Source organism: Mustelus asterias, chromosome 7 (assembly GCF_964213995.1).
Source record: "Mustelus asterias chromosome 7, sMusAst1.hap1.1, whole genome shotgun sequence".
NCBI lineage: Eukaryota > Metazoa > Chordata > Chondrichthyes > Carcharhiniformes > Triakidae > Mustelus > Mustelus asterias.
In genome coordinates, this window is record NC_135807.1 from 34712766 (window position 1) to 34736287 (window position 23522).

The 23522-nt window shown below is 43.9% G+C and overlaps 1 protein-coding gene across 4 annotated transcripts in view; it reads right to left on the minus strand.

Annotated features, from left to right (window-relative positions):
- The window catches only part of map3k22 (mitogen-activated protein kinase kinase kinase 22), a 118220-nt gene that overhangs the window by 9003 nt on the left and 85695 nt on the right, over positions 1 to 23522 (minus strand). For 2 of the 4 annotated variants that reach the window (XM_078215846.1, XM_078215847.1), the window contains exons 11-14: positions 15906 to 15998; positions 11748 to 11939; positions 7083 to 7234; positions 5461 to 5592 (exon numbers count right to left, since the gene is read on the minus strand). In XM_078215846.1, the coding sequence (XP_078071972.1) occupies positions 5461 to 5592; positions 7083 to 7234; positions 11748 to 11939; positions 15906 to 15998 (569 nt within the window). The remainder of the gene's footprint in view (positions 1 to 5460; positions 5593 to 7082; positions 7235 to 11747; positions 11940 to 15905; positions 15999 to 23522) is intronic. The other 2 variants (XM_078215851.1, XM_078215850.1) reach the window with 1 other exon arrangement.

Below are 23522 nucleotides of genomic sequence, written 5' to 3' on the forward strand. Positions count from 1 at the left end.
CCACCCTCTAAGAATTAATTAAACCCACTAAGCAAGAGTTTCCACTTTCGTAACATGGTTGCACCTCAGATCCCACAAGTCCCTTAGAGGGCTTAGGCGCAAGTAGCCAGCATCCTAAGATTCAACCCCTGAGTGTACATCAAGATATTATTGGAGTTTAATTGTCTGAAACCTTACAGCTTACTAGCACAGTAGCTTCTTGCTACTTGTCCAGTTGTGAGCACCCTTCTTATATTAAGGAAGTGGGTGGTAAGGCTATCTGGAGCTGATTAAGGAGAATCCCAACTTTCAGTGACAGCTCTCCACCTCCAAGTTCCATTAGTAAGTCTTGCAGGTTTGTTAGCAGTACCTGGTGTATGGTAGAGCTGTACAGCTCAGCTGTTAGATTACCAAGAGCAACACTGGATACACTTATCTACAATCTCCAGCTTGGAGCCAATGCAAACCCTAGAATCTCTGGGCTTACCTCTTCTGGTGGGAGGGAAGGCAAGGAGAGTGGGAGATAGTCCTCAGTTAGTTATTAGAAGCCTGGCAAAAGCAAGTTTGAGCTTCCATTCAGCAAACAGCAGGTACCAAATATTCCTCAGAAGTAGCATGGTGGACTTATTCACAAGATGAGGGCACTTCCATGTATCACTGGATCAATGCACATCATACATCACTGAACATATTTTACTGATCATCAAGTATATATCTCCCTTCGTAAACTCACAACACCTAACAATTCACTCAAGCAAATGAGCAGTTAGCTCACTTACAAAACTTGGAAAACATGATTATACTGATAGTTGATATTCTGTTATATTTGGCCCATGTGCTGCTGAAACCCTCATTCATGCTTCTACTGCCTCAGATTTGATTATTTCACTGTTCTCATTGCCAGCCTCCCATGTTCCGCTCTCCATCAAATTGAGCTCATCCACAACTCTGCTGATGATATCCTAACTCTGTTAAAATCGCAATCACCAACCATTCCTTTATTCAGTGACCTACAATGGTTTCCCCAACAATGCCTACATTAAAAAATTCTCATCCTGGTGTTCAAGATTTTTCATGGCTTCATCCGCCCTATCTCCTAATCTCCTCCAGCTCTAAAGCTCCAGAGAACTCTGCACTCATCCAACTCCGGATGCTTGGACAACCCCCACTCTCTCTGACCAGCCGCTGCTGCTACACCTACAGCCATCTAGGACGTAAGCTCTAGAATTTCTCCCCAAATCTCTTTCCCTCTTGTTAGGAAAGCAAAGGTAGTTTAATGGGATCTATATGTGTATTGGTAAACACTGGAAATAAGGTATAGTTTTATGTGGGTTTTATTTAATATTTCTGTGCCTGCAAGGTTAAAACCTAGTTAGATTCATGCTGGACAAATAAATCAATAGTGGTTGCTTAGCAACCGGGACCTTGTAACGTAGAGAAGCTTTTAAGTTTGTTTAGCTAATTTGATGGCAGTTGGAGACAGAACACCGAGGAGTGAACCTCTCTAAACTCTGCCAGGCGAAGCCAGACAGGACAAGGGAGTTGCAAAGATGCTCACTTCATACGGAACAAGTTACAGTCCAGGTAAAATGGGAATTGGTACAGAAAGAACGTCTAAGACGACTGAAGTTAAGATAACAGAGACCAAGGCATTGTTCAGAAGAATTCAAGGAAGAATAAACAAAGTGTTCTCAGAAATAATTGCAGTTGCTAGATTTAAAGTGGGACAGCAGACTTCAGAGGTAAATGAAATGTTTGATGTCATTTTAATGCAGTCTGGGATTTGAGAGTTAAAGTAATTGTGAACAGTTTGTACAGCAGTCAAGATAAAGAAATCCTAAAGAGGTTGGTGTAAAATCCTGGACTGGATTCGCTGTTAAAAATGGAATGGAAATGTTGTTTAAAAATGTCATTTGGAAAACCTGGTCTGAATTTCGGAATGCAAACTGCTTCGGGAAAGCATTGCTATTATAAGATTTTAAAGTATGTTTTTGGGAGTCAAGTTTGGAAACTCTCATGTGACATTCATCTGGGGGGATTCTGAGGAAAAATCCACAGACACTAACTTGACTTCAGAACGAAGTGTGTGCTTGACCACAGTCTTCTTGTGTGCTTAAAAGGAACTTTGTGTGTTAATGAGACCATTTAAAATGTACTTTGTAATCTGTGTTAATCCTAAAACCTGTGTGTAATTGTTAAGGTAAAGGGGGAGTAAAGGAGGATAATCCAATGTTTAATAAATGATATTTTCTTTTTGTTAAAGCTAATTAGTGGTCCTGTGATTCTATTCCTCCATGTTATATAAAAAAATATAAAAGTTAGTCTTTTGAGCCAGGGTTCCATTCTGGGATTTTCCTATCCAGTTAAAACATCAACTAGGGCCGTAACATTTTTCAACTTGCTCTGATACTACTTAAAAACTACTTCCTTGTGTGAGAGCATTTGGTCACTTGTCTTAATATTTGGCTGAACTCTCCTGTGAAGTACTTTGGGAGGTTTTAAAATGTTAAAGGTTCTTTATAATTTCAAACTTCCGTTGTTGTAAACTACTATGCTTCTCCACTTCTTTCTCACATCCAATGACGTGTGCACCCCTCTCATAAAGAAAGAAAAGGGCAGCAGATGCATGGAAAAACCACCACTCACAAGTTCCCCTCCAAGCTGCACACCATCCTAACTTTGAAATATATCTCCGTTCCTTCATTGTCACTGGGTCAAAAAACCGGGAACTCCCTCCCTAACAGCACTGTGGCTGTACCTAAACCACATGGGCTTCAGCAGTTTAAGGCAGCAGCTCACCACCACTTTCTCAAGGGAAATTAGTGGTGGGCACCAAATGCTGGCCCTGCCCAGGTATTAATAAAACACAAGAAAATATGATAAGTAATAAATATATAACTGTGATTCAGTAACTTGGGTGTTAGGCCAATGCAGTTCGCACCTGATGTATGAACTGACAAGCCTTTCAACAGTGTACCAGTGGACAGTAAACAGGAAAGGAAAAAGGATGTTGGCCTGATTTTGCGATTGTAATTAATGACAGCAAATCTGTCAATGTTCACTGCCATTACCACAATGGAACTGCAGCAGCAACTCCTGGTACCTGCAAACAAGTTAAATGCAGAAATCCATAAGCTGCTCTCAGTGGTTCCTGGCTCCTCCACTGTTGAAGTCCCCACAAATTGGCATCTTAGCAATCACTTCACTTGACATGAACTTCCACTTTTTACACTATTAGGTTCACTGTAAAAACCTTTGAGAAAGTTTTGCCTTGTTGAAGGTCATTTTGCCATTGACTAGTCCATTATTACCTATCTTAAGAGAGTACTTAATCCAATCCTACAGTAGAACCGTGGCTGAGATCAGTTGAGACCACTGATCAATGTCACTTAGATCATAGAATCATAGAATCCTTACAGTGCAGAAGGAGGCCATTCGGCCCATTGGGTCTGCACCGACCACAATCCCACCCAGGTCCTAACCCCATATCCCCATGCAATTACCTGCTAATCCCCTGATACTAAGGGGCAATTTACCATGGCCAATCAACCTGACTCGCACATCTTTGGACTGTGGGAGGAAATCGGAGCACTTGGAGAAAACCCACGCAGACATGGGGAGAACGTGCAAACTCCACACAGACAGTCACCCAAGCCGGGAATGGAACTGGGGTCCCTGGTGCTGCGAGGCTGCAGTGTTAACCAGTGTGCCACCGTGGATAATCCATTTTCCTTTTTCACTATTATTTTCCAGGTTCTTATTTATCATTTCCCCCAACATGCCAATCTTAATCTTTCGATCAGTACCTTCGTTAGCTGTGTAGCAACAGCAACATCTAAGAATCTAAAAAACAAGTGCTTTGTATGCTGCAAAAGTTGGTGACTTTATCATTAATGCAATTGTATGACCGCCTGCCAATTTAGTTGAAGCAATGTGGGGGATAGGTGTAGGAAGTAGAAAGTTCTGGTTGTAAATGTCCTGAAAAGAAATAGAATTATGACATGTTACAAAATGCCTGCACACAGCAGTTCTCCCACCCTAACACCAAAACAACATAACCTCAACTGAACCAAATAAAATAAATTAACAATCCAAGAAGGAAAGGCGCGAGCAGCCACGAATGAAGTCCCAAACTGCAATTATATCCAGCTGAGACTTTCTTTCTGCATATTGTAGATACGAAGAATGATCAGCTGGAAAATACTCACTGATCACATGGGCTGTACACGGATAATTGATTTGTGTTATAAAGCAGACCTGGATTATTCAGATACTTGTTGATCTTGAACCGAATGCTCCTCCTTAAGGGATGTGAGGTTTTTACTGTGGGTAATCCTAACTCAAATACCACAATGGGATTTCCTATTTGGTAATCGCACTGGCATTTCATTACATTTATCAATAGATGGAATTTCTCCCACAAGCAATGTTGTACACAGCCTGGTTTATTGCATAGGACAGTCCCTTTAAGATTGCTGTGTGGCTGTGAACATGGCATCTTGAAGGAATTTTCGGTTTGGCATGGCCTGTTTGTTGTCTTCCTGGATTTTGGATGCCCTCATATATTAGTGAAAGTTCATCTTTGATCATTTTATGGTCAAGAGGGATGGGGGAGATAGGGGAGCCTGTAACTGGGTGGCATCAGTGGGCCCAGCAGCCTCAGCCAGCTTGTAGAATTGCAAGGCCTGGGATTCAGCAGGTTCCAAAACCAAGAGGCTGGAGGGAGAGAGGTGGTGGGGAAGGGGAAGCATTTGGAAACAGGAAAGAAAGAGAGGGGGGAGAGTTTGGAGACTGGAGGGAATGAGGGGGGCAGAATTTAGACTCTGAGACTGAGGGCAGAGAGGGGGGTCACAGTGTTGGAAAGAGTTTAGACCCGGAGACTGCAGCCGGGCAGGGGGCAAGGGATTATACACTGAGATTCGGGAAGGGGGAAAGAGTTTAGAGCCTGAACCTGGGATGGGTGCTGGAAATTATAGACCCCAGACTAAAATGAATCCAGAACTAATGGAGATTAGGTAGTGCTCTCAAGCATGTACTTTTAGAGGAATGATTTTTTGGACTGAATGGGAAACTGAATAAATTCAGATATTAACTAAGTCATTAATTTCCTTATGTTTTTCAATGCAGGTTGCTAAACGCATCTGATAGCTTTGTGTGCTGAATAGCATTGCGTGCGCTGGATATCTTTGAGCACATTATTAAAATTGATCTCAAATTAATTCTGAATCAAAACTTCTGATGTCAAATCATAACTGAGCGCATTGCGCACAACTGAATGCAAAATTTAGGCTGAAATTTTCAGGTAAGGGATACCATCCTACTGACTGTCAGTGTTGATGGACGGGAGTTTGGATGAACTAGTGGAGCGAATGCCCATGGAACAATTTTCCAAACAGAGTCAGCACCACTGCTGGGGAGCGGGAAAGAAAAGGTTTTAAATGTGGACACGTAATAGTAAATTAATTAATGCATAATACTCACTCCTGGCATATATTCTACAAAGATGGACAATCTTCTTTCCATTGTATCTCGTAGCGACCCATAATACTGCACTATCCTGTCGTGGTGAAGGTTCTTGAGTAACTGAATTTCACATTCCAAAGCATTGACTTCCTACAAAAAGTATGTAACAACAACAAATACGTCAAATTTAAAAGAACAAGTTTTTCTTCCTCAACAGTTACAATATTTTACACCATTTTTCTTTTTTCCCTAGCACCATCATCCTATTTTTCAATTAGTCACTTGTATTTTCCACCCTATAACAGGCCTTCCCTTTTGATTTTTCCTCCGCTCCTACTTTTCAGAACCTACCAGTGGTGCTTAATTAAAATCTGTTAAAATCGAGGGTGACACGGTGGCACAATGGTTGGCACTGCTGCCTCACAGTGCCAGGGACTTAGGTTCGATTCCTGCCTTGGGTGACTGTGTGGAGTTCACATATTCTCCTGTCTGTGAGGGTTTCCTCTGGGTGCTCCAGTTTCCTCCTACAGTCCAAAGATGTGCAGGCTAGGTGAATTGGCCATGTTAAGTTACCCCTTAGTGTCCAAAGCTGTGTCGGTTAGATAGATAGGTCATGATCAATGCACGGAATTATGGGGATAGGGCAGGGGAGTGCGCCTAGGCAGAGTGCTCTTTCGGAAGGTCAGTGCAGGCATGGGTTGAATGGCCTCCTTCCGCATTGTAGGGATTCCATGGATTCTATGTTGCATCTGTAACTTTGTCCAGTTGCGATGGAAGATCTGAAGTATTAACTCTGTTTCTCCCTCCACAGGTGCTGTCTGTGTTTCTAAGTACTTCTAGCATTTTCTATTCTTTCTTTCCGATTTCTAGCAGTAATTTGCTTTTGCAATTGGCTGAGAGGTTTTTGGTTTGTAAAAATTTCCCCTTAGTGGTTTCCGACCTGCCTTTAGATTTTGGATTACGACACAAAGGAGAATGTGGTGTGCAGGAAAGAGAAGTGGTTCTGTATTTGACTTTAAAGACGTGCTGTCCAAACATATTTCGTTTCCAAGTACAAAGATCAATAAAATATCATAGATGGGTCCAAAAATAACCAAATACAAATCAGGCCTTTCAGGACTGAAAGTGAGAAATACTTCTACACTAAGAAAATCTTCCAAAAATAACAGTTGAGCTAGGTGAACTATTAACTTTAAATCTAAAATTGATATATTTCTGTTAAGCATAGATATTAAGGCATATAGGACAAAGGGAAATATAACTTTCCTTTACAGGTATGGATCAAATTTCATTTCTGAAAGTTGCTAATTGAATGTTTTCATCAATCTTTCAGCGTTGCATTCCAGATCATTACAACTTATATAAAGAATATTTCCCATTTCGCCTAAAAGCCTTCTTCAAGATTTAGAATAAAGTCCTGTCACAGTCTGGATATGAACTTTAAAATATGGTGGAGGGACAAAATATGTTAATGAAACATAATCCCTATAACCTTGCTGGTCAAAAGAAAGGTGCAGCTATTTCCTGGAAAAAGTACAATACAATAAACCACACAGATCTTTGCTCAGCTCTCAGCCAAGTCTAAGAACTTGTGAGTTAAGAGAAGAATGACTCATACTTTTTGGATCAAAGTCACCAACCTTGCTTGTCTCTTGGCTATCTGTGTCAAAAGCCACTTGTTTGACTGCCAGTTCTCTCCCTGTGTCCACATCATAGCACAGGTAAACTTCTCCAAATGCTCCTCGTCCAAGGAACTTGCCCAGTCTCCAGTTAATGGGAGCTCGGGGTGCTACTGGAAAAAAGAACAGTTAAAGGCAGTTCCTGTGCACACCTTACAAACTGTGATACTTTGTTTAAACTTCAAAGAAAATAAAAATGATTAACATTGGAAAAGGCTATTATGTTTATGCCTTTTAAGGCATCGACCTCACCCATATACTTTCTCAATTCCTTAAGTACTTTTCCTCCAGAAAGACAATATATCTCTCTAGTAACTTAATCCCCAATGTGATACTCTTCATAACGTTACATTCGTTTGGAGCAGAAGATATCAAGTTTGAATGCACGTGTTACCCCACATAACATAAAACAAACAACTCAAATTGACATCAGCTGCTGCAAAATTCAACTCCGTAGTTTTCAGTATTATAAGTGCCATTCTGTCACCAAAATCTATGTTGTGTGCACAAATCTTTGGTGCTAACTATGCCAGATGGCATTTCAATGGTAGCAATAGCTCACGCACAAGGAGTGTCCGTCAGAGGTATGTGGAGGAGGCAGAGCGTGATGTCTGCATGTAACCCCAATCTGTTGCCAGCATTGCCACCTTGCAGCTCCACGCTCCAGTTAGTGCCATCTCAAACACGCACTCCTGAACATGTATCCAACAGCAGGAAGGGACCTTCCACCACTGCTATTTAAAAGGAACATCAACGACTTTAAGGATAATTGCTGGTTGACTCCCAGAGTGTGTATGCCGGGTGGTTCCAGTTTTATGCTTATTACACTTTCTCGTGGCAGTTTGATACAACTGAATGGCCGTTTCAGAGGGCTGTTAAGCGTCAACCTCATTTCTGTGGGTTTGGAGTCACATGTAGGCCAGACCATGGCAGAGTTTCTTCCCAAAAGGACAACTGTACAGCTGATGAGTTTTTTTGATAATCCGGTAGTTTTGTCATAGAGTCATAGAGGTTTACAGCGTGGAAACAGGCCCTTCGGCCCAACTTGTCCATGCTGCCCTTTTTTTAAACCCCTAAACTAATCCCAATTGCCGCATTTGGTCCATATCCCGCTATACCCATCGTACCCATGTAACTGTCTAAAAGCTTTTTAAAAGACAAAATTGTACCCGCCTCTACTACTACCTCTGGCAGCTCGTTCCAGACATTCACCACCCTCTGTGTGAAAAAATTGCCCCTCTGGACACTTTTGTATCTCTCCCCTCTCACCTTAAACCTATGCCCTCTAGTTTTAGACTCCCCTATCTTTGGGAAAAGATATTGACTATCTAGCTGATCTGTGCCCCTCATTATTTTACAGATCTCTCTAAGATCACTCCTCAGCCTTCTACGCTCCAGAGAAAAAAGTCCGAGTCTTTCCAACCTCTCCTTATAACCCAAACCATCAAGTCCCGGTAGCATCCTAGTAAATCTTTTCTGCACACTTTCTGGTTTAATAATATCCTTTCTATAATAGGGTGATCAGAACTGTACGCAGTATTCCAAGTGTGGCCTTATTAATGTCTTGTACAATTTCAACAAGACGTCCCAACTCCTGTATTCAACGTTCTGACCAATGAAACCAAGCATGCTGAATGCCTTCTTCACCACTCTGTCCACCTGTGACTCCACTTTCAAGGAGCTATGAACATGTACCCCGAGATCTCTTTGTTCTGTAATTCTCCCCAACTCCCTACCATTAACTGAGTAAGCCCTGCCCTGGTTCAATCTACCAAAATGCATCACTTCACATTTATCTAAATTAAACTCCATCTGCCATTCGTCAGCCCACTGGTCCAATTGATCAAGATCCTGTTGCAGTCGGAGATAACTTTCTTCACTGTAAACACTGTTGTGTTAACTATTAGCGATTTTTAAATTCCAGATTTATTTATAACTTATGATTAGTGCCTTTGACATAATAAAATGTTCCAAAGCACTTCACAAGAGCATCATAGTACAAAATTAGACACCAAACTACATTCGGGAATTTTAGGGAAAGTAGTCAAAAGCTTGGCCAAAGAGGTAGTTTTTAAGGAACAAAGAACAGAACGTGCGCAGGAACAGGCCCTTCGGCCCTCCAAGCCTGTGTCGATCATGATGGCCTAACTAAACTTAAAAAAAACCTTCTGCCCTTACTCGGTCCGTATCCCTCTATTCCCTCCCTAGTTTCTGGTCCCAGTGCCTTTTCAAAGTTGTTCTGAGGGGCCTCCTGGTCCCAATGGATAAATTACATATCTTCTCCTCTTTGCTTCCCACAGCACGGGCTCCAGTACAGTGTTCAAAATCTCGGAGCCTGGTCTTGCCATGTTGTTCCATTGCTGAGCATTTTCAAGTAAATAAATTCACTTTTAGAGTGACTCCCACTTCCGTACCTGATCCAGTCAGAATGCATCTCCCCTTTAGGTCGTGCAGTTAGCTTTAATTTGTGTTAGCCTCTCTTTTACCCACCCCTGTGCAGGTCTGCAGCCACTCAATAGTTCACTTAGCACTGACTGAACGTGTCAATCATTAAAAGAAGCAGGCAGCTACCACATTTCCACACCCATTTCTGTCCAGCAATTCTGCAAACCGGAGTTAGTTACAACAACTGAAACTATTGAATGCAAAGCTATTTTAAACCATTTCTTATAAATATATGCACATCATATCACCACCTGTATATTTTTCACTGTGTGAGATCTAAAGTCTCGATTTTAGCCAAATCCAACCTGCAGGAACACAGCTGCTGCAGGTCAATGCCAGATTTTCACCCATATCATTTAACCTTCCACTAAAGTGAAGCAACGTAAAATCATGTGGGTGGAAATCAGATACCTGGTTGGATTAAAATCAGAGCTGTGTCGACATATATTTAGTCAGAAGATTTCAGTGCAATTTAGGCTTTTGCACCATTCAGTAATTGGAGAAATGCTTCCTTTGTATAATCTTCCTTCTGATCCCAGAAATATTCTAGGCTTATTTCATAGAATCCCTACAGTGCAGGAGGCCATTTGGCCCATTGAGCCTGCACCATCAACAATCCCACCCAGGCCCAATCCCCTTAACCCAGATATTTACCCTGTATGTCCCCCTGCCACTAATGCTCAATTTAGCATGGCAATCAACCTAAACCCACACCTTCAGATTGCGGGAGGAAACCGGAGCACCCGGAGGAAACCCACGTGGACACAGGAGAGAACATGCAAATTCCACACAGACAGTGACCCAATCTGGGAGTTAAACTCGGGTCCTTGGCGCTGTGAGGCAGCAGTGCTAACCACTGCCCCATTGTGCCATTTTGTGCCCATGAATGATCTCCCACCTTATTATCCCTGCAGTAAGTGGTCATTGTGTGCAGCGCTATTATAAATGTGTAGATTTCCCCTGTTCATGTCTTCAAGCAGAAACCGAAGCAGCAAAACAGAGACAATCTTTACCTTTACAAAAGACACTTGGGGCGATTCTCCCATTCCGACCCGCTAATTTTTTGGTGGGTCAGGTTGGGAGACGCGCACGTGCACCGATTTGTGGGAGAACGCATGCGCGTCTCCCACCGCCGGAGAGCAGGCGCGGTCGGGACCACACTGGAAACCGGCGGGAAGACCAGGTAAGTATTTTAAATCTATTTTTAATGTAATTCAAATGTGATTATCAGGCCCAGGACTGAATTCTCCGGGCCCGATAGCATCTCCCACCCCACCAGTACAATTTCACTCCAGGGTTTAGAGTAGCTCCCCACTTTCGGGGAACTAGCGGGGTACCCTGCTGGAGTAAAGGGGGGGTAATCAGGGGCCCCCCAGGGGTCAGGTGGCGGGGGGGTAGTGCCCCTGGGCATGAGCACTCTGGCAGTGCCGGCCTGTGCCCCCTGGCACTGCTCAAGGGGCAAAGTGCCCATGCCCGGGGGCACCATGGCACTGCCCACCAGGCATCGGGCAGGGCGGAAGGGGGGGCGATCGGTAGGGGTGGGAGGGTCCCGCTGCCACTCTGCATGGGGATCGGTCGGGCTAGTGATTGGGGTGGGTGGTCTGCCGGGGGTCTACCTCGGGAGTGGGGGAGAGAGTCCACCTCCTGTTTGAGGAGGGGGGGCTCTGCCACTGCTGGGGGGGTGAGGTGCTGGAGATTGGGGCGCTCTGGGACAGGGTATGTCGGGGCTGGCCTGGGAATGGTCGTGGGGACCATGATCGGGTCATGGGGTGGGGCAGCACTTGGGGGTCCCGGGCTGGCCAGCGATTGAGCTGGCCAGCAAACAGGAGGCTGACAGATTAGGGCCACTGCGCGTGCACAGAGTACCAGAACTGTCAGACTACGGCACAAATAGGCTCCGCCCTCCGAGCTTTCAATGATATTCACGATTGTGACTTCTGCATTGCACAGAGTGTGGGAGATTCGAGTCTGAACTCCCACTGAAAAAACAATCGTGATTTGCACCATTTTTCCCGGAAATTCAGCACTTAGAATTTTTTGGGGAGAATCGCCCCCACCATACCTAGTGACCAGAGAAGTTTGAACTATCATTTATTTAAGAACATATTATTGGCTTTTCTAATCATTCCTTCTAACTCACCACCCAGTTACACTTCAGAGACGTGCTACAGGTTTACTTACACACTGAAGATAAGTGTCTGTCATGAACTTTCAGGCAATTTTTGTCCTCACTGGTCCACCGAATAGTCCGGCTCTCATCATACTGTAAGGTGCTCGCCATGCTGTCCCCATTGGCACTATGCGATCTACTGGAAGGAACCAGCTGGAAAAGATTTTCCTGATGGATGAAGCTCCGGGGAAAAGTTCTTCTCCCTAAAAGAAAGTGATTGTGAAATTACGACAAAATTGGATATTTCACGAAGCCAATCGTCCCACAGCACTTCAAAAAACTTGAATTGTTTTTGAAATAAACGGGGCAATTTTGAGCCTCACTCTCAGTCTGTGGGAATAGCAACGCACACTCAAAATCCAGAATGCACGATTCACGCTTTCCGTGACTTTCCGAGTTAGGATCTTCCCAGCCCTTCACCAGAAACGTGGCATGAAACATGCCACAGGACCACAAAAAGCTCATTTTAGTACATTAGCATGCAATTAGTGAGCACGCTCTCCGCGACGTCCCCCGCTCACTGGATATTCAGCGGGGGTGCCAGCATGACGTCACCCTGGCGCCTTTTACAACAGGTTCACTTAGATGTGAACCTGTCATGAGAGTCTCCCGACAGGGGTGGTGGTGGGCGGGGAGAGCGTAAAGGTGAGAATAGCACCCCGGGGGGGGGGGGGGGGGGGTACATGGCCAAGCAATGACCCTGGCGCTGCCAGGTTGGCACCATGCCCATGCCAACCAGCTCCGACTATGGGGATGGGAGGACGGACCCGATGATCGGGGGAGGAGCAGACGGGGCTGATGATCTGGGAGAAAGTGAGGGGGGAAAGAAGTGCCGACTCTGATCAGAGATGAGGAGAGAAGACTGAGACCTTCGTGGTGGGCTGTGGGAGAGAATTATTCCTGCTATAATCGGGTACTCTTTAAAAATAGCACTCCGATCTCAGTACAGCCGGGTTTTTCCAGCATGTTGAGGCCCCTCCACCCTGCATGTTGGCATGAAACACGCCCCCTTGATTCTTTTTAGGCAGTGTCATAAGATCTTGAGAGAAAGCCAATATGTTTTCCAGTTGTCTCGCCAGAAACAACACTATTGTCTCATGCAAAATACAGCTCTATAATAATGTAGCACTCCCTCACTAATGCACTGACCACACCTGGGAACAGGGCCTGAATCCACGATGTCCCAATTCAGTATTGAGAGCAGTACCACTGAGCCAAGTGGAGAATATTTTTAAATAATTAAGTGTATCAGCAACACCTAATACCCAAACCTGATTCAGATTCTTGAATTGCACCTAGATTTCAAAAACTAGTCTTTACATAAGAAGAATCTTCCTGAGCATTTAGACTATAAACTATAAACAGAAGTGAGAAACAAGAAGAAATATAAAAGGGGCAGAGCAAGACTGTTGTGCAGAAATCTAAAGTTTATTTATTAGTCACAAGTAAGCTTACATTAACACTGCAATGAAGTTACTGTAAAATTCCCCTAGTCGCCACGTTCTGGCGCCTGTTCGGGTCAATGCACCTAACCGGCACGTCTTTCGGAATGTGGGAGGAAACCGGAGCACCCGGAGGAAACCCACGCAGACACGAGGAGAATGTGCAAACTCCACACTGAGTGTGACCCAAGCCGGGAATCGAACCCAGGTGCTTGGCACTGTGAGGCAGCAGTGCTAACCATTGTGCCACCGTGCCCCACGATAAAATCTTTTATTAAAGCTTCTTGTTTAAGCAGTTCCAATTGTACAGTGTGTAATTGCAGTTAAGCTGCAGGAAGACCTTAACCTTGATCATCCATTTGTGCCGAGTTACCTGGTGTCAAAGATGGTGGCAATGGCAGATCAAACAATTAGCTTCAACACTTCTGGGTGGAAAACAAAAACACAGAAAACACAGTTCCCAAACCAAATGACTGTTCACTGACACTGAATGGAAAAAATGCCTGTGTGGGCACTGGGCGGCTACAGGATGTGTTGAAGTTTGGAGAGCCTGCCAACACTCACTAAACATTGGCATGAAAAACAGCTACTTGGGTCTGGTATTAATGATCTTTTAGTACCCATGCAACTGTGTTCAGCAAGTGTCACTCAGCTCCAACAGCAAAGAGTGATTTCTTTTCTTAAAAAAATGCTTTTACCAGAGAGCTTGGCTCCCCCCGCCTCCCCCCTCAAACTGGAAGGAAAGTCAGACCCAAGTGGACCAATTATTTTTTAAAAGCTGTCCCTTAATAACACACTGAGGGCAGGGTAAACAAGCTCAAGGTCAGACTTGGGTCCCTCTGTTGACAGGAAGTCCTACCCTCAAGAGCTGCCAGCCAATTTGACTGGCTGGCAGCTCTAGCATGTCCTGGTAGCAAGGGAGCTCAATAGTGGGCACTACCAGGACTGCAAGGAGCCAGAGGAAAAAGAACAATGGCCACCGGAGACAGATATGTCGGGTTTTAAGGTGGGAAGGGATTAAAGAGCTAGGGAGTGGTCTTTACATAAAAAGAACGTCAATTAGCATTTAGAAAGGTAAAACTACAAACAGAAGTGAGAAACAACTGGAAGTAAAGAAGGGATGGGAGCCAGTTTTTGGAGGGTATGTGGGAAGGAACGAAAGAGGTGGCGACATCTTGGGGAGGAGCACACTCGATATGCACAGGGCATCCTTCGATTGATGTGCCCTACCTTCCCTCCTGCTTATTCAAAAACCCTTTTAAAAATGACGTTCACAGTCAGGCCTACCTGTCACTGCCCAGCATTATATGGCAGCCAGAGGTAGATTGAGGCCTTTAATTGCCAATTAATTGGGCAGTTAGAACCTCAATAGGACTAAGGATGGGTGACCCAGTGGGCAACTTGCCCAGCCCCAGTATTGTGGAGAGCAGACCAAGATTTCAAAGGGAAGGAGGTGGACTGGGCACCCAACATATTTTCCACTCCAACCCGGTGAGTCTTAAAATCCTGCACAGAACTTCTGGTAAAGTACCACAATGTAATTGGCACTTCTAAAACAATGTGCCAAATGTCTCATTCCCATGTTTTCCCAGGCTAAGTGACTGGGCTAGAAAATAGCAGATGGAATATAATGTGAATAAGTATGACATTATTCGCTTTTATAGAAAAAACAAGGTGGAAGAATATTTCTTAAATGGTGAGAGGTTGGAAAGTGTAGTTGTTCAAGGGTTCAAAGTGACCTTTTCGTGAGTCACTAAAAGTTAGCATGCAGATGCAGAAAGAAATTAGGAAGGTGAATGGTATGTTGGCCTTTATCACAAGGGGATTTAAGTACAAGAGTAAAGATGTCTTGCTGCAGTTGCGTCAAGCTTACCTAGAGTATTGTGCACAGCTTTGGTCCCCTTATCTAAGAAAGAATATACTTGACCTAGAAGGAGTGTAACAGAGGTTCACCAGATTAATCCCTGGGATGGTGGGATTGTTTTATGAGGAGAGGTTGAGGAGATTGAGTCTGTATTCCTTTGAGTTTCAGAGAATGACGGGTGACCTAATTAAACTTACACATTCTTACCGGGTGTGACAGTGTGGATGTAAATGTTTCCCCTAGCTAAAACCAGCAGACATAATCTCAGGATAAAGGGTAGGCCATTTAAAACTGAGATGAGGAGGCATTTCTTCACTCAGAGGGTGATGAATCTTTGGAATTTTCTACCCCAGAGGGCTGTGGAAGCTCAATCGTTGAGTAAATTCAAAAGAGCAATCAGTAGATTTTTGGAGACCAATGACATCAAGGAATTTGGAGAAAGCGCGGGAAAGTGGCATTGAGGTGGATGATCAGCCATGGTCTAATTGAATAGCAGAGCATGCTTGATGACTGAATGGCCTACTCCTGCTGCTATCTTTTCCTGCAATTAGCTGGCACATATTTTTTTCATCCCCAATCTGCAAACTAAATCTGCAACCTAAGACCACTTTAAATGGAACAAAATCATCTGTATGTCGTTTATAGCAAAAAGCATGACCAAATAGTTCTTCTGTGGAGTGTGATGGTTTCTCTTCAGGGATCTCGGAAACAGCTTGTGTGATAAGCAACTAGCCAGCAGATAAATATTCTGCTGTTTTCACTGGACACAATTATACTGAACTTTCCCCCCAGGGATTGGAACAACATAGGCGGATTGATCACACACGAGCAGGAGTCTCAAAAATGTCTGTCCTTTTACTTACCATCACTGTAGTCCTTGCGGTGGTTTGAAACATGATACTGTCGTGGGTATGTACCGCCTTTTCCTGCTCTTTCACAATAGTGGTTGACAGGTTCTGAAAAAGAGAACAAAATTAAAATCAACCATTACTAGAGTGACCAAAGTTCAGCAATCCCTGAAAGAGTTAATTAAATTTCCTGACAACGTTGACACGTAAGATTTCTCAGGATTTAACTTGGCCAACATTTTTTTGGGGTAAATGATACAACCGTCTCAGTAAAAGCTGCCAAACTTGATGTCGTGCCAGCAAAGGCTTGCCTGGGTTGTAGCACTCTCACCTATGTGTCAGAAGGTTAACCTAGGTTAACATTCCAGTCCAATAATTGAGGAGTCCTGTGCCACGAGAAGTGTTGCCATTTCAGTTTTGCATTTCTGCATTCCTCCCAAAATGCGTTTTTCTATTTGTTCTCAGAAAACAGCAATGGCTTCATTTATTACACACAAACACTGGTCCTTCTTCACCAGTCACCCACATATAGGGCGGGATTTTATGCCCCCCTCCTGCCGGCAGGATCTTCCAGCCCCGCCAAAATCAACGGGCTTGTGAATGGCTCAGCACATTTTCTGGCCCCCCCGTGCCTGCCAAAATGGGGCCGTAAAATTCCGGCCATAGCCTAAATCGAACCGTGGTGGTAAACTGCTTTCTCTTCTATCTGGCGGAGCAGGCTCAACGGGCCAGGTGGCCTACTCCTGCTCCTAGATCACACGTTCGTCTGAGTGAGTGCCACATGATGATTTTGTTTGTTGCATCGTTCTAATTGCATTTTAAGAGGTCATTTCAAAATTGCTATTTCCTCACAAAGAAACACAGATGTGCAAGAATAACCTGCACCAAGTCCCGTCCACCTATCACCCTTGTATTCACTGACCTACATTTTGCTTCCTACTCAAACAACACCTTGATTTTAAAATATTTGATGCCCAAATTATTCAAAATAATCCTGTCAATTTGTGTATGAACAGATCTACTGCATATTTGATGTCACTTTTGGTGTTATTCGAGGCATGAGCCAGGAGAATGGATATTTGCCTCATTTTTCACCCCATCTTCCCAGATTAGACAATTTTCAAACATGAATGATAGAAGGTGGAGCCAGGAACACAGATATCCACAATTTATATTAATAAATTAGGCCTTGGAATACAAAATACAAATTTTAAATTTGGGGATGACACCAAATTTGGATGGAGTCAATACTGTGGAGGACTGCATCAGATTACAAGACAATTACATATTTAAACATGAAGAATGAGCATATAATTAGCAAATGAATTTCAACATACATTAGCGTGAGCTATTACATTTGCGAAGAAAAAGTGCAGTGAAGAAGATGTTGTTTGGTATGGAGGGCATTAGCTATGAGGAGAGATTGGAGAAACTTGTTTTGGTCTCACTGGAACGACGGAAGTTGAGGGGCGACCTGATAGAAGTCTACAAGATTATGAGGGGCATGGACAGAGTGGATAGTCAGAAGCTTCTTCCCAGGGTGGAAGAGTCAATTACTAGAGGGCATAGGTTTAAGGTGCAAGGGGCAAGGTTTAAAGGAGATGTACGAGGCAAGCTTTTTTACACAGAGGGTGGTGGCTGCCTGGAACTTGCTGCTGGGGAAGGAGATACGATAGTGACTTTTAAGGGCCATCTTGACAAATACATGAGTAGGATGGGAATAGAGGGATACGGTCTCCAGAAGGGTAGGGGGTTCAGTCGGGCAGCTTGGTCAGTGCAGGCTTGGAAGGCTGAAGGGCCCGTTCCTGTGTTGTAATTTTCTTTGTTCTTTGTTCGACACTTGGGTACAACTCTGGTCACCATTATTCCGAAAGCCAGTGGCTTTTGCTACCAAATAAACCTGTTGGACTTTAACCTGGTGTTGTTAGACTTCTTACCACCATTATTATATGCAGGCAATGAAAAAAGATTTACAAGGTTGGTACCAGAAATGTAAGGAAAAGATGAAAATGCTGCACATCTTTTCTCCTGTAATAAGACCTATTGGAGACCTTTAAAATTATGAGAGGATTTTAGAGAGTAGACAGAGAGGGGGTGTTTTCATTTCCAGGAAGAAACCAAGTAGAAACGATCAAAATAAAATATTTGCCAAGAAATCAATGAAGAAATTCAGAAGAAGTTTTTTTATCCAGAGCATAGTAAAAATGTTGAACCCACGATGAATCTAGCCTCAAATTCCTCTTTGCTGTGTGTGGTCTACATGTTGCACTGCATGGTCCTTTTAAGATTGCTGGCTCGTTCATTTTGAAGGAAGCATAGATTGTGCACAGCTTATTTGCTCCTTCCAATTGTCATGCACTGCACAGCAGAGGGAGCATTGCTTACAACCACAAGGAATGTTTGGGGTAAACAGAATAGATTCTTTTATGGGGAGTGTTATGATCCCAGCTGATATTAATGCTAGGCAAGTGGTAAATCATTGATCAAATTCTATGACTCTGCTGATGAACTTTTAACACAAAGAAGAATAAACTTGTTAACCAAGAAAAATAAACTATATTATAGCAGATAAAAAAGGTTGGAAATATCTCAATTCAAACACAAGAAAATGCTATAAGTATTCACTTTTCTTTACAAATTCAGAAAGATATTCAGAAAGATAAAACAATTTACCATATCTGTCTTATGATCTAATATTCAAGGTAGGTAACCAACAGGTGAACTATGGTCGGACACACCACATTCCAAAGTAAGTGAGAGATGCGACCAAAGCCGATTCCATGGAGTTCTCGACAACCTACCCAGACAATGGGCACACCATGAGCCAGCTGGTTTCACTGAAGCTCTAGGCAGGATTTTCCGGTTCCTTCCACTCGATGGTTATGCCAGTGATGGATGTGGCTCACCATTGGCCACTGACAGAATCCTTCAGTCCCACGGTTGTTCATGGCGTTCTGCATGGTTCACCTGTCCTGCTGCAAGGGCACCCACCGCGGGTGGTCATTTTCGGTGGGGTGGGACCAGAAGATCCTGTCAGCGGGAAGGTCCTGAAAATCCCACATTCTGTCTTTCTCACAAGGGTTTCCATTCTCCACATTTGAAGAACTTTCCTTAGATTCCTGATATTCCTTTCCCCTGGATCTCCTTGTACACTCAAACTTCACTTTTAAGCACAATTTCAAATCTTCGGCCATGTCAAGCAGACACAACTGCTCCAAAGTCCCACAGTAAGTAGTCATCAATCATCAGCTGCCTCCTTGGATCTTCTGGACTTCTCTCCAGACAACTTTGCTTCAAGTCTGGTCCACCCAGGTTTTAATCTGGAGCCTTTCCCTCTGCTCCATGCTCCCAAGTTTATGTAATAGGATCTATTTCTGATTTCCATCCGTGCCCCTCATCTGGGACTTTCTGTTGGGACTTGTTTCTGCCCCAATCCCTGACTTGGGATCTTTTTCTTTGTTTGGGAGATCCTTCCCGTCCCCCTCCCACGTCCTGCTCCCTGGGACACCTCCTCTTATATGGCACTCCTGCAGTTTCACACTGGTTCACATATCTTAGAATCATAGAATCCCTACAATGCAGAAGGAGGCCATTCGGCCCATCGTGTCTGCACCAACCCAGGCCCTATCCCCATAACCCCATGCATTTACCCGAGCTAGTCCCCCTGACACTAAGGGGCAATTTAGCATGGCCAATCCACCTAACACACACATTTTTGGACTGTGGGAGGAAACCAGAGCACCTGGAGGAAACCCACGCAGACAGGGGGAGAATGTGCAAACACCACACCAAACTCCTTTTCTCCTACCTATGTGCACAGAACCAACTCCTGTGCACGTACATAAAAATGGATGAACTGAGAATGTGCGGCATTTGCCGGCCAGGATGTATGCAGAGTCCTGAGGCCCACTGGGAACTGGAGTTCACAAACTTGGGCAGCACGGTGGCACCATGGTTAGCACTGCTGCCTCACAGTGCCAGGGGCCCGGGTTCGATTCCCGGCTTGGGTCACTGTGTGGAGTTTGTACGTTCGCCCCATGTCTGCGTGGTTTTCCTCTGGGTGCTCCGGTTTCCTCCCATAGTTTTAAAGACCTGCTGGTTAGGTACATTTACTCGAAAAGGCGCTGGATTGCGGCGACTAGGGGAATTTCACAGTAACTTCATTGCAGTGTTCACGTAAGCCTTACTTGTGACTAATAAATAAACTTTAACTTCGACTCCAAATTAAACTTAACATTTTGTTTTCCTTTTTTTCATGACAGGATGTTAAATAAACATATGAGGGATAAGGGAATAGAAAGTTATGCCAAATTAGATTAGGAAAGATGGGAAGAGGAGCTTAAAACACTGGCATGGACTGGTTATGCTGAATGGCCTGTTTCTGTGCTGCATATCCTATGCAAATTCAGGTAACATTTGAGTTGATTCTCTTTATATTAGGACCAAATCTACTGATTACAGGTTTCATAGAATGGGTAGAATTCAAAACTCAAAGAGTTGGTATAACTCTCAAAATTATTTGCATTAGAATTGGACATCCTCAGTTACCATAAACTAGTCTGCCCTGATTGATACTAATCGCAGTTATCAATAGATGGCCTAAAAATGGGGATGCACAAGGAGGGTGTAGAGGGCAGTGAAAATAATAACTATTTGCTTATTTGCTCAACATTTTGTGTCTCTTGGTTACAGTGTTTAGGAATGCAAGGCTCTGTAAATTTAGTTCAATGTTGTAATCTTAACAGCAGGGTGTCTTTCACATGCAGTTCTCATATTTCCACTTTCAAATCTTTGGCCTGTGTTACAGTAGAGCCAAGGAAGCTGAATTTGGGAAATGTTCTTCCATCCCTCGAGGATCAGGGACCATCAGTAGATTGTTCTAACCCCATCACATGTGCAACTCCTGCACTTAAAGCAGCAGTGCCTTATTTTCTTTTTGTTTAAAAGAGCATTTTTATTAGAATTTTTCCATTTGCCACAAAATGCAACTAATCCCAAAATCTACTCCAGTAGAGAGTGGCCATTATTCTACATAAACATACAGAAAAAAACAGCAAGTATCCATACGAATGATTCCAATTATCAATCATTGCAACTGTTGTAGTCGGTGTTACCCCTGGTACGGATAAAGGAAGGGTACAAAAAAGAGTGGAGGAATCTCAGGATAACTGGATACAATCATGAACACATGGCCCGATGGTGCACACCCAGCTCCACAGGATAACAGAGGCAGAATTTCTGGGGCCTAACTCTACATTTCAGAACTCTTATCAATGAAAGGATAAGCCAGAAAAAAGGGGAACCTCAGGATACCTCCATCGATACAGGATGTGGCGTGCCAATGTACGCTCTCGTTTACAGGAACCAGTAAACCAAGAGTTTGTACACTTCGCCTAGTCTCACAGCATTACAAACCTCCCTCCTCTCCAGCCATATCAGAGGCACCGATCAGACTCCCCATCACTGGAAAACTAAAACCATTTTCCACCAAGGAAATCCCACTAACAAGGAAAAGACGAATCATCAAGATACCCATCAACAGGGTAGCTCCGGGAGAAGTACCACCCTCCTTCTCCCAACAAGACAAAGGAAACCTCCAGGATTAACAATAACAAACTACAGCTTGTATCAACAGCCCACCCACCCGGATGAGGAAAGGAAGCCCCAGAGAGAGGAGCATCAGGGTTTTTTCAATAGATGCCAGGCTTGGTTTTTCTGTATAAACCTCTGCTGAAAAGTACCAAGAACAGAACAGCACAACCTCACAAGGAACAGGATATTGATCCCTCAGGGGAGCCCAAACCTAGAAGGCAGACAGACTGGAAGTCTCCACAATAAGACCACTTGGAGGATGCAACATACTCATCCAACCAGCCTAACCGCCAACCAAAGAGACGCTCCAAAAATGCTGAACGAAAGCCCCCAGACTTGTACTCTGGGCCCGCAACCAACAAGACACTACATCCCTAGGGGGATCAAGTCTCAGGAGAGAGAGCATTTAGAAGCCCCCAAAAGGGACATCTTGGGGGAGGGCAACTTACTCCCTCATCCAACATATCCTCCACCTGACCCGGATAAATACAGCCACTACTGCCCTAACCAGCTCAGTGACACCCTAAAATAATGGCCAACAAGCCTGGGATACGCACATAACTCCTATAATTGGATAAAACAAACTACTCCTTTCTATAGGTACCCCAAAAGTGCCATTTAAGTGCCACTATCATCGAGATTCAACCCATTTCCCTTCACCAGAAAAACACCAACAACGTGATAATATTACCTCCATGAACCAAGCAATCAAAAATCCACTGCCAACACCCCCATGGCCAAACCAAAATAGATCAACCCAGCAAGGCTAGACATCCAAGGATAAGTCAGCTATGCCCAGGCGTGCAGCAGAACATAATTACCCCACAACACCAGAGATGCTAACGACACAAAAGGGCCCAGTCTTTTCCAGGATACATGATCTGCCTGTACTTTTTCAGCACGATTCCCTAATCCCATGATACAAAAATACAAAAGTAAATTGTGACCCCAAAATACCTGAGGACTTATGAGGCTATATCAACCACCTCTGTACCAAACCACCCACCCGCCACCCTGCCGCAGCGCTACTCATTTTATCTAAAATGTAAAGTGAAGGGAACTAAATGTTGTATCCCCAGTGGAAATGCAAAAATACAAAACATAGGCACCTAAAGGAAAAAACAAACCAGGTAAATACTGCACAACCCTCATATCATACAATCAACTCAGCATACTCCCCAATGGAAAGGAGACCCACAAACAATTAAACCACGACCTCCTTCGTTCCACCATCACAGCACACCAATGGGCAAATTGCACCAAAAAAACAAAATAGACAATCCTGATTTTCACAATATAACAGGGTAATAAGTAATAAATGCCTCTGTGCTCATGTATCATACACCCTTGTCAGGATAAAACATTTAATCACAAAATCAGGATTATTACTTCAAGGAAACAAAGTTCAGGATTATTGATCACAGGATAGCATAACCATCTACGGAGCTTGAAAAGGCCAAAGCCATGACAGGATCATCAAACAGCATCCAGGCTCCATCCAGAGTTTCACCAAAGCCTCTGCACCTCCACCATGCATTGGCCGGAAGCCCCGGCAAAGAAAAACCTAGGCCTTGGCAAGTGGCAAGAACCCGACATGTCCAGCTGCCTTCAACCCTTCTCAATGAACACCAAAGACAAGACAAAATAAGCCCAGTGGTCGGAGTCTATAACTGACCTCAAGCCTTAAAGACCGGATATAATGTGCTTCACCAATCCCGAGGCACCCAGCCCTCAAATCGAGATTGTGAAAGTATGGTAGCCAATTCTCAAACTCCGGAAGGAATTCATCCCCAGCACTACCTGAGACACCGGGCACATAGATATTCCTTCTCTGCCTCCATCTCCCCAAGTCAGTCAGGTTGTACAGCACACCATGAAGTAGGATTTCCAAGAACTAAAGGTGAGCTTTCACCGAGGAAACTGCCCTCTCCATTGACAGGATTCTCTTCTCCGCTTCATCCATTCTCTTTAGGATATTCGTAGTTCATTAAAATGATCATCAAACATCTGTGCCGAGGAGCCTAGATCATTGTCCACAAT